The 12,445-nt window shown below is 24.5% G+C and overlaps 1 protein-coding gene across 3 annotated transcripts in view; it reads left to right on the forward strand.

Annotated features, from left to right (window-relative positions):
• Positions 1 to 12,445, forward strand: part of LOC145849112 (uncharacterized) — a 50,323-nt gene that overhangs the window by 17,630 nt on the left and 20,248 nt on the right. For all 3 annotated transcript variants that reach the window (XM_082954194.1, XM_082954196.1, XM_082954195.1), the window contains 6 exons: positions 5,486 to 5,583; positions 6,165 to 6,462; positions 6,633 to 6,814; positions 7,919 to 8,125; positions 8,571 to 8,703; positions 9,571 to 9,693. In XM_082954194.1, the coding sequence (XP_082810320.1) occupies positions 5,486 to 5,583; positions 6,165 to 6,462; positions 6,633 to 6,814; positions 7,919 to 8,125; positions 8,571 to 8,703; positions 9,571 to 9,693 (1,041 nt within the window). The remainder of the gene's footprint in view (positions 1 to 5,485; positions 5,584 to 6,164; positions 6,463 to 6,632; positions 6,815 to 7,918; positions 8,126 to 8,570; positions 8,704 to 9,570; positions 9,694 to 12,445) is intronic.

Below are 12,445 nucleotides of genomic sequence, written 5' to 3' on the forward strand. Positions count from 1 at the left end.
ACATAGATGGCTAACTTTTTGAGTCGGTGGGCTAGAAAAAGTCTTATGCGGCCCGGAATTTTTTAAAAGAAGTCATTAAAAATTGCGTAGTTTAAAAATAAATTAAATGTTTAATACAAGTTGCAAACTGTTTAAAACCAAAATTATAGTTAGATAGTCAATTTATGAACTACTATTTACTTAAATTCAAATTAATAGCTTGCTCTTATTTTAAATTAGAAATAAAAAATCAACTTGTTCTTTGCAAAAAAGAACGTCACAGGCCATAAATAAATTTATACTTGTCGGACTAGATTCAGCCAGCAAGCTGTACACAGTCTATCTAGTCTAATTATTTATAGCGTTATAAAATAAATAAGCAAACATGTTATTTAAAAAAAGATAAAACATAATAAGGCGTTAAATCCCAAAGATCTAAACTAGCCAAGCCCGTCGAAAAAAAAAAACTGTTTTAGCACTCAAATACTTCATTAACTAATGACGTTTCGCTGCTTAAAAATATGGACAGCTCTACAGAGTCTATTTAAGGTTTTTGTATAATTTAAAATTATGCAAAGTTATATATTAAATGTTAGATATATGTGTTATTAAAATAATAAAGCTTAGGCTAACTGTAAAAACTAGATTGGAAGCTTTTAATTAAAATTAATTATCAAAATATATGCTGTTGCTTTTGAAAAAAGCCTTGAATTAAAAAACATAAATATAATTTTTCTATTAGATAAAATTTTACGTCTTGTTTTCATTTGTAAAGTATATGTTTAAAATAGTTTCATTTAGCCGATAGTTGCATAATTTTACATGCATTTTTATGATAACTCTGTAGAGCTGTTCATATTTTATGAGCAGCGAAACGTCATCAGTCAACAAATTTTTTGTGTGCTAAAACTGTCGTTTTAAATTTTAGTGCAACTAATCTTTAGATATTTTATAAAGTTTAGTTTAAATTATTTTTGTAACAATAAATTATTGAAAGTAATTAAATTTTTATAACTTTAGCTATAGTTGTTTAAAAAATCTGAAATTTATTTAGACATTCAAACCTTAAAACAGAAGCTTACAAAGCACATAAAAATTTCAGTTTTCTGAATATTATAAACTTTTAAATATGAAAACCGAAGCTGGTAACTTTAGCAAAGTTTAAAACTAAGTTATTTTTTAACTTAATTTTTCTTTTATGTTAAAATAAGTAGTATGAGTTTTGTATTTCTTATGATAGAATTATCTAAGTTAGCATACTGGCATCATATTATAAATTATTATTTTAGTTAATGGAATTGTATAGAAATCATTTATTTTTTGTTAAATGATTTTTCTTAATTCAAGCTTCTGGTATTGCATATAATTAAATTTTCAATTACCTAAATAAAGTTCTACAAGTAATAAAAAACACTTAACCTACCTTTTGGTTAAAGTAAAATATAGTTAACATTTTGTTGAAGTTGAAAAATTAGTATGCAATTAAATTATTAACCTTAAGTAAAACGTTTAGTTAGTTTTTCATAAATTAGTAAGACATACATTATTTATTAACTCGTAGTGAAGGTCTACTTAAATGGTACTTGAACAAATTTTCTGCAATTGAATATATAATACAATGTTTTTAACGAGTTTATGATCCTCGACTAACACATATATTTTTTTAAACATAGTAATGCTCTTTTATTACCTTATGGTGTTCTGATACCACATTGTGGTGGTCAGATACAAAGTTTAGCTCGGCATTACTTGTTCGAGTAGGTTTACTAGTACCTAAAGTATTTTTAGCTGTTTGTGCACACGTAACGTGCTTAGTAAACATCTTTGTGAATTGCTAATAAAGCTGATTGCTGATAAAGGCTTAGGTTTCTTAGCTTAGCAAGTTTTAGCTTTTTTCTACAATAAAAATGGTCGTTTTAAACTACTTTGTATTTTACTTACTGCCATATACACTAACTTACTAATTAAATCTCCTGGTCGCGTTTGTTTTTAAGTTTAACTTTAAATTTAAGATATACTGAATAGATAAAACAAATCAGCTGTAGTAAATTTAATGCGATGCCAGTTAAGATATTTCACGAAGTTAATTTTTATTTATTAATTTTTTTTAGTAGTGGCTTTTTTTTCTAATCATTTTATGACATATAACGTTTTGAAACTCAAATAGTAGTTTAAAAAGCTGCATGCAATTAGTTTAAGCTGGTTAACATGTGATTTCAAAAATTAGCTAAAATACAACAATCAATAAAATGGTAAATAAATTTTTTTTTTTAATAATATAGAAGGAGACTGGTCAATTATGCACGAAGACATTTTTGCACGAAGGGTCATTTTTTCACGAGAGTAAAAAAATAGATAAAAAATTTTAATAAAAAAAGAACAAAAAACTTCCCGACCAAGGGAAGGGTTAGGGGTAACAGTGATAGTAAAACTAAAAATAAAATAAAAAAGATATAGGAATTATTAATAAAAAAAAACAAAAACAATTTAAATAAAAAATAAATTAATAAAAAATCAAAAAAAAAAAGGAAAATAAGTTACCGACCGAGGGTAAGGGTTAACAGTGATGGTAAGAATAAAAAAGTAGAAAAAAAAATCAACCCGTTCAAAATTTACCCTTCGTGCGAAAGTGTTCCTTTGTGCAAATTTAAGATCTACCCAATATAGAAAACCCTAAACTGTGTACCGCCGATTAATACCATACTATAAGCATAGAAAACTTGTCAATTTAGTTTAAGCCTTTTTAGTTATTTTATTAGCATGCAACGTGAAAATTAGAAGCATACATTTAACAGTTTGCAAGTTTAAAAATAACAATGTACACTATACTAGCTTTAGCGGTAAAATTTTTAATTAAACATATTACTCTTTATATTTCAATTTTATGATTTAAAATTAACTTCAGAACATGTTTTTTCTTTGTGATAAAACAAAATATGTGAAGTTAATTAAACATAAAACACAGTTTTTTCAATTATAATATTTTTAGTAATTATAATGTTTTATTATTATTATTATTAAGTTTATTGTCCAACGAAGGACCTAGGCATTAAGACCTAAGCCACTTAAACTGAAAGACACTAACATAAAAAGAAAAAAAACAAATTACAGTGATTAAATAAACATAAAACTTATACAATGCACAAACTGAATAAATTAAAACTTTCACAACCAAAATATTCAACGATTCCAAAGTCACCAATCTCCAATTATACATTCCAAAGCAACAAATCCCTGTAACAAGCATCTCCTGTCAAAATTCTTCAGAACCTGTCTTCATCTTGCAGAACATTGATCTCAGCTACTATTTGCCATTCGTTATGTTATCAAAGTTTCACCACGGCAAATTTAGTCAAAATCACTTCAAAATGTGGCAGCAACAATTAACAAATCTTTCTAAGGAATCAACTGAGTATCCAATAATTTCAAAATCTAAAGCCAAAAGCACATTAACAATAGCCCTTCCAAAAAATCAAAATTGAAAAGTACCTAAAATCTATAAGGGGAAGGTGTAGCTTACAGATTAAACTACCAATAAAATACATACCACACACCAAATCAATGGCTAAAAAGATGAACAACACTAATCACTAATAAATTTTACTGGTAAATATTTTATTTAAATCAAATCTTTTTAAGTTTAATCGAAAATGTTAAAGATTTTTGTATCAACAAAGTTTTACTTCGTTGATAAACAAGTTTTGTGCTAATTTTGCAGTACTCTTTGTTACAACAAACAACTTCTTTATATAAAATATAACACTGATAAAATCAGTGTTATATTTTATCAACATTTTTTGCTAGCTTTACTCTGTTCATTAGCTCATATGCTGCTTAGTGTTATATCCTTTCAGGAATTCAGTATAATAACTTTTTAACGTAATTATCTCGTAACATTTGTCTGATGGAGGAAAAATTTGTGTCGACTAGATGTCAAAACCTTTAACTGTCTATTTTTTAGACATTTCTGAAAAATAAACTAAGCGCGTTTTATTTTTTTAATACTTAGTTGTCGTCGAATTATCATGAAATTTACGGCGTAGTTAAGTTAAGAGTTTAAATAAAACCTTGACGCTAATAATCATTTACACTTTATGTCATTTACTAATAAAATACATAAAACTTAATCTATAACTTTTTATACTCATGAACTGTTAGAAGATCCAGTGGTTTAAAAATTAAAAAAAACATTTGTAATAGATGAAAGAAGTAAATTAGCATTATTTTTTTATAAAAATTTTTTCGCCTATGAAATATACTAAGTCAATAGTTTTTGGCTTTCAGCTGATCTGAATGTGTCGTTTGATCTTTTCATGTTTTAAGATGATAAATATTTTAAGAATGTCCATTTCTTCTTTCGTTTATAGTTGTTACAATATCAGCATGTATAGGAATCTAATGCTAATCATAAATTTTCTGATATTCACGCCGGCGGTTAGATTTTTACTATATAACTATATATAATAAACTATATTATGCTATTTCTTATTCTTCATAAAAAATTATTTCCATCGACAGCTATTTATAATCATTATTCTAATTAGTTGAGCATTTAACCGAAGTTTTATATCTTATGTTACAATTTCACCAACGCGCGTTCTGTAAAATTGTTTCTTCTTACAAGCATATTTATCAAGTGTTTATAACGTTTAATTAAACAACGATATTTGTATTGTCTCGTTAAAGTATATTAAGTTATGAAAAATAAGCATGTACTATTTATAGTCTAGAATATCGAAAAAAACTATGTAGTACTACTTTTTTATTTATAAAGTTAATTAATTATATTTATAAATTTTACATAAACATTTATCTTCAAACATAAAATATTTACCTCCGGTTTTTGAAGCTTGAAATTGATTCAAATGTTTGTCTGCTCTTACGATATACTATTAACTTATTTTATTATTTTTACGTTTCACATATAGAAGCGTTTTAAAATTTTTAGAAAAATTTATAAAACTAAAAAAATGAGTTTTTTTTAAATAAAAACCACTACTAGATAACAATAAAATATATTTTATAGTTTTTGTGTTGTCTTATTTCTATACAAAAGCTTCTTTTAATATTAATAAAAAAAACAGTTTAAAAAAGGTAGTAAAACTTTATTTCATAATTAAACGAAACAAAAAATTTTCTCTATGCCAAAACAACAGTCATATTTTAATAAAATATTGTTTTTATTAGTTACTATGATTAGTTAAAGAGTTGTTTTCAGCTAAATGTTATTTAATAATAAAAATCGTAAAGGTGCTTACCTAAAAAAACTTCTTATTAAGAACTATTGAAAAAATTACCTAATTTATCGATTAATGTTATATTGTTATACACTTATTCAGAGTTAATCTATATAACTTATAGTAGAGTGCGCGTTACTTTGTTAGTCAAAAAACTTTTAAAAAGTAAATAGTTTAAAATGTTAGTTATTGAAATCTAAAAGTACCTTATAAAGTTTCAAAATGAAATTTTAGTGTCTACCTCATTATCTTTGAAATTGTATTTTTAGCTCAAGCCGACTCTCTAGCAACACACAACGGTAAAGATGCAAGTAAACCTCCTTCACCCAACACTGCAATGATGCTCGTTTCTCACGCAATACAAAAAGTTTTTTTTTTTCATTTTTTATCGTATTAAAATATTCTCAAGTAGATCCTAAATTTTTGCAAAATTTTATCAAACAAAAACACATTATAACTTTTTTTATATTTACAATACAATAAAAATAGTTTTAAATAATTCTTAGGCCATATTGAAAAAAGCTGCAAAATAAAATGGAAAGTAGAATACATATTTATGTATGTTTAGTTTACTTCAACCACTTTGTTGTTTTAAAGTTGATTTTAAGACTCAAAATAATTGTAAAATTCTTAATATGATTTTTTCGGGTAGACATAGTTGTGGTCCGTACAAGTATTTATATACCGCCTTTTATCTAAAAATATAATTTTTTTTTACTTTTAAAACTTTTTTGGTATACATAACTTTTTTTATTCATTAAAATACTAAACTTTAAATAAATTTTCGGACAAGCATACACTAATGAAATAGACTGAGTCTAAAAAATAGTTTTAGATAGTGTTATTATAAACAGAAAGTTAAAATCAAGACTCTTAATAAAAGTATTGAAAACATTTATGTTAAAATATTTTTTGTGAGTTTTAAAGTAAATTTTGAAAATTAAATAGGCAATATCGATAGATGACTTAGATGCATCAAAAGAAAACTATCGTAGAAAAATTTCCTTTATATCAAAGTTGGAAAATAAAGGCAACCAATTCTCATCAGTGCCTTCGTTAATTGACAATAAGCCTTTAAAAGTTCTGAAACTACCCCCGCTGACTCCTGATAGGCCGCTTTCATTGTGCTTTACCCAATCTACTTCACCTAAAAGTTTTGAAAACTCAAGCAATAGTAAAATATTGAAACGTCAAAAAAGCATAAGAGCTCAGAAATCATCTTCTTCGAGCGAATCTCCCGTTTCAGGTGTTTGAAAATAAAGTAATACTGCATTCCACGGTTTTGAATAAGTATTGATTTATTTTAAAAATAAAAGGTGGTATTTTAATTTGACAGTAAACATTTTAATTAAGAATCTTCTTACTAAAGATTTTTTTAAATGTATAACAGTGATTTAATTAATTTTTTTTCACTAGCAAAAGACTACGTTGAAAAACGAATAAAATCACTGCGAAGAAAATCTATTAGCGAAGCAAAATCACCTTTTCTTAATGAAAATCATATCTTTGAACAACTAAAAAATTTGAAGCCAACCAAGAAAAATACGCCGATGCAGTTTCCTAAAGAAATAAATCTCAGAACAGATGCGTCAAAAAAGGTAATCATTATTAGACAAATCAATGTACGTAAGAACTTGTAAAATATTGAATTATTTTAAAACTTTACAAATAAACTAAAAACTTAAATAATGATTACTTTTATTTTAGTTACTTATTTGCTTATCCAAAGCATGTTTTCTTTGTAAACACTTAGTATATTCACCAAATGCTGTCTTAAAAACATATAAATTTTAAAACAAACTTATGGAATTTATCGTATTATTAACAGTATTTATTTTAACAGTTTATTACATAAATATTAATTATTAAATATTGGATAAAAATCTCCTTATAGACATTTAAGTCGAGAACTTTAAATTTTTTAATTTAAAACAAGTTACAATAGTATTATTTACAGTATAAATAACCCTACTCAAAATATAAAAACAAATAGATATATTATCATACTGTTACAAACTAATTTTCAGTTAGATACTAGGATACAAACAATAGTAATACCAGTACGTAATTAATAAGCGGTGCATCTCTTTACTAAATTTTTATAAATTAATCATCGTTTACTAGCAGAAATGAAATAATAAATTGATTTAAGTATTAATAAACTTTGAAATCTGATTCCATACAAGGCAGCTCAGCAGGCCTACAATATGTACTTCTTTTTAAGTATCTTACAATAAATATATTTATTATTTTAGAAGAGTTACCGTAGTATAAGCTTATGAATATGAAATTTCAATATAAATAATTTACAAATTATCAATATCTGTATTTTATTATAATGAACACTAAATACACAACCACTTAAGATATAAAACACAAGCTACAACGAAAAAACTAAATAGTTTACAGTAAATTGCCTTACAAGTTTAGCACAAAACCGCAAACCAAGTTAAATATTTTTTGTATGAAGTCTTTTTTAACCGTACAGTTATACAATTTAGTTATACTCAGCCATAAGCTTTTTAATCAGATCTATGCAACTTGTGTGCTGCTAAAAGCTAGACTTATCAACAATATCCTTCATTTTTTATTAAATTTTGTTTTACATAATAATTTTATATCAACAGGTTAAATTTTAAAAGTACGATTAAACATTTTTTATTAAGTTGATTAAATTTAACAAAACCTTACACATTCTATAGCATGTAGAAGAACCAAATAATGGCAGTAACGAAGTTGAAGTTTTTAGACAAACAAAAAAGCAATCTTTGCAAACGAAGAGACCTCGCATAAATGGTTCTAATGACAACTTAAAGTATAGTGAACATACTAATGATAATTTAAGAAAAAAAGATTTCAGCCGTAATGTCATAAATGAAGTTATTGATAACTTGAAAGAACTCAAAAAGGTAATGCTTTTAATAGTTTAATATTTTTCTATACTTGAGTTTATATACAATTTTTTATACTGTGTAAAAGCACTGTTATAAAACTGACCTCATACAATTTGAAATATTTGAATTAAGTTAACTTTTTATTGTTGTATTGAATTATTATAACAAGTATTTTACTAAATGTTGAGTAAAAAAATGGATTACATCGTAATTAAAAGTCAAAGTTTTGCAAACTTTTTAGCTAATTATACAAGAATGAAAGTTTTAAGGATTTCACAGTTGCTTGAGTTAGTATGTATCTTGAATTACATGTAGGATAAACTTTGTAGTTCTAGATGTAAGAATAACATTAGATTTTGAAAATTTACCCACCATATAAAACCATTTTAAGTCGAACATTTTTTAAACAATATTTTATTTTGGTTTTTTCAAACTAAATAGTTTTTGTTTTAATTTGTAGACACAAGTTAGCACTTCCACGCAATCTAGCGGAAGTAAAAATCAATCGACTCAAAGCAGCACATTAAGCAGTTTGAAGAAAAAGGTTGGCAAATATTTGAGCAGTGTCCATAGCAGCCCCATTTTTGCCAGAGGTATTTCATCAGCGATTAAAACTGTTTTTCTGTTGTCTTTTATACTTCAGTTTTTTTTTTCAACTAATAGTTGTTGAACTTTTTTTCTCTAGAATTTAAAAAGGTGTATCAGAAAATTTATATTCTTTATAACTTTTCTAAACTTAGTGTCAAAGAGAGTAAGGTAATTTTTACAAATCGATCTCATTCTACTTTAAGTTAAGATCTTTAACCTAAATAACAGTTGACTTTTACCTTTTTTTAAACTCAAATTAGTTTTTGAAACATAAGTGTTCAATGAAAGCCCAAGTTAAAAAGGCGATAAGTCATTAAAATTCTATCTGCTCTTAAAGTATTAAAGCAGTTATTCTCCAACTTTCTCAGCCTAATCTTAACTTAATTAAAACAATCGTACTCTATAAATTTTTAAAGTAAATTTTATTTTTCTAAAATAAATACGATTGCTTTTTAGTTTTGCAATAAAGTGCCCACGTTTTATTTTAATATTTTTAATTGTAACAAATCGATTTTCTCAATAATATTTCTTGAAATTTTAAGTAAATTGATTGAGAAATTAAAGAGAAAATATATTTTTAGTAAATGTGTAATTTAATTTTAATAAACTCTATGAAAATCGACGATGAAATTTGTTTCTACATACGTTTTTATCTAAGAATTTTTACTAAACTGACTATAACTTAAAAGTTACTTTAAATATATATGTTGATTAAAAAGTTTTTTATAGTATATTACTTAAGCTCTTATATAAAGTCAATGTTCATTATTTAAGAAAAGTAATGTTGACCCTCTATTGCCTTAACTCATAAAAAAATATTTTAGTTCTATATTGAATGTTTTTTCTTGTTTTTATTTCTAAACTCAATACAGCATCGGATAGAATATTGTATGATGACCCGGTTGGATCGTCAAGGTCTCTTAACACCTGGGATGACAACTTATCAGAAAGGACTGAAGATAATCTGTTGCCACCATGTCTTAAGAAGTTTAGAGGTTTGTTATTTGATAGATAGAAAGTTAACTATCATCGATATATATTTTTCAAGCTATTACATTATTTTATGTTGATATTCTTTTTAAAGTTAACTCTAAGTAGTAAAAGCCTAAACCGAATTATAAGTAAAAATTTTGTATTAAGTTGTTAGAACCAAAATTTAACAAGCTACAAGTATATTTAGCTAGGTTTAAAAGTTTATACATGAAGAAAATAAGGTTTAAAAGAAATATTACAATAGTAAAAAGTTTAGTTAAAACTCACCAAAATGTATTTACTTAGAAAGTAAAGTATTTTGTGATCTGAATGTTATATTCTTTTTAAGGTATTTACTTGTTATTGTTTATATTGATTTTTGTAAAAGTTTAAATAGAGTGAACATTTAAAGAACTTGTCTTAATTTTTTGGAGAAGAATATACAAAACTTAAGTAAATCTATCCTTTAAATGCTTTACGCTTTGTAAGTTAAGTTTAATTTATTTATTTGAAAAAAATAATAGTTATAAACTATATGTGCACATAAATAAAACGAATAAACTATAAATGCAAAGTTTTTGTTTTTAAGATGCACGACTAATTGGTTGATGATCGCACTTAATAAATTACTAGTATATTTTTGAAATGAATGATGCAACTTATCTTATGTGTAGTTTTTAAATAAAGTTTTGTATTGACGTTTATCTAAATTAAAGTTTTTATATTACAAACTAATAAGTTAATTTTTTTTAATGTAGATGTTTTTAGGAGAATAACTTTTTAAAGTTTGCACTACTTTTAGAATTTCAAAAACTTAACTCAATTTGTACTGTAATACTTATTAAACAAAATACTTTATTTTAAAACAATTAACTTAAAAATGAATTTTTAAGTTATGAGATTTTAGATATTATTTGTAATTTCAAATTTATAGGTAAATAATAGAAAATTTTAGTCATTTCTAGTGAGTTGGATAAAGCTAAAGTAGCTATGTGGGCTTTTAAAATCTTTATGACGTAACATCCTATATAAGTTCCATGCTCACTTTGCTTTTGTTGCTACTTTTAGTTAACTTAAGTTTTTTAGTAATTATTTGAATAATGTTTTACCAAAGTATTGCCTGTCGTGTTTTTTTATTCTGAATAGCTTGTTTAGTTTTAAACTTGGTGCAATTTTTACCAGATTAGTATATCTCTTATTAATTAATAGTTTTATCAAAGATTAGTTGTAAGCAGTATTTTCAAGCTATGCAAATTATTAATGTTAAACTTTTTTGTTTTGATATTTTTTTCAATTAACGGTTTTTTCAGAGTAAGAAGTTTTTCTTGTTTTAACAATTAACCAAAGAGTTATAGAATTTGTTAAACTATAGTAAAACATACTTAAGTATTTATAATAAGAATATACAAATTACCTATACAATTTATTCAAAGTAAATGATTTTGGTTACATAAATTCGGTTAGCACTGTTTTATGTAAATTTCAGTTTTTCAAATGATTGCTTGATTTTTTTTAAGATCGGATAAAAAGTTTTTTATTTGTTTAAATATTCGCAACCTTAACTTGGTGTACTCTGGTCATTATTTTAAAGTGTTTTTTAACTAACTTCAAATTTTTTAAGCTCGAAGTTAGTTCAGCAAGTTTTAGTTTTATGAGTTAACTAAATATTTAAAATTCACAGGAGTTATATTAGATTACATGTATCATTTTGAAAGTTAAAATTTACCAATCAAAAACTTCAAGTAAACAATAGCTCTTAATAAGAAGTAAGTTACTAAACTTAATTACTAATTTTCTTATTTAAATACCCTTTAGTTTTTCGTTATCCTTCATAGTTTTTTTTTGTATGCTTTAAAACATTTTCATGATTTAAAAATAAATCTACTTTTTCACTTTTATATATTTTTTTATTTTAAAGGTTAAAAATACTGTTTATAAAGTTCTTTAGTGAGGTTTTTAAACAGTAAATAATTTATATTTAGTCAGGAAAATTATTGAATATAGCTGTTATTTAAATTTAAAGAAAAGCGTGTAAAAAAAATTGGTGAACTAAATGATTAATTTATATACCATTTGCAAATTATTATTAACAGATTACTCATTTTGTTTTATAATTTAATTCACAAAGCTTTTCAAAACTATACAAGTTCCATTTTCAAGCGATAATTGTTAAATGAAATTTGAAAAAAATTTGGTTAGTGAACAGCTCAAAAAATAATTTTAAATTATGACGTTTGAATAAATTAAAATAAATACAAAATTTAGAGGTTTAGCAAGTCAAACTAAAGTAAAGGTATTTTTTCTTATAAATTTATTAAAAAGTTTTGGAACGAAATAATCAAGCAAAATCTACAGCCTGATATCAATATTGATTGAGGAAGAGCGACCTAAGTTAAATACGCAAATAGCATTAAATAAAAAAGCAAAATTTTTAACATTTTATTAATAAACATACCTTTACTTTAGTTTTACTTGCTAAACCTCTAAATTTTGTATTTGTTTTAATATTTCATATGTCATAATTAAAAGTTATTTTTTGAGCTGTTCACTAACCAAATTTTTTTCAAATTTTATTTAACAATTATCGCTTGAAAATGGAACTTGTATAGTTTTGAAAAGCTTTGTGAAATAAAATATAAAACAAAATGAGTATCTTTTAACAATAAGTTGCAAATGGTATATAAATACTTTTAAAAACCTTCCTCTAATAGTATAAATGAATAATATTTTTACGAAATAGTTTGCTTTGTTTAATTTTCATTTTAACTTTTATAT

Source organism: Thalia democratica, chromosome 1 (assembly GCF_965202585.1).
Source record: "Thalia democratica chromosome 1, ktThaDemo2.hap1.1, whole genome shotgun sequence".
Taxonomy (NCBI): domain Eukaryota; kingdom Metazoa; phylum Chordata; class Thaliacea; order Salpida; family Salpidae; genus Thalia; species Thalia democratica.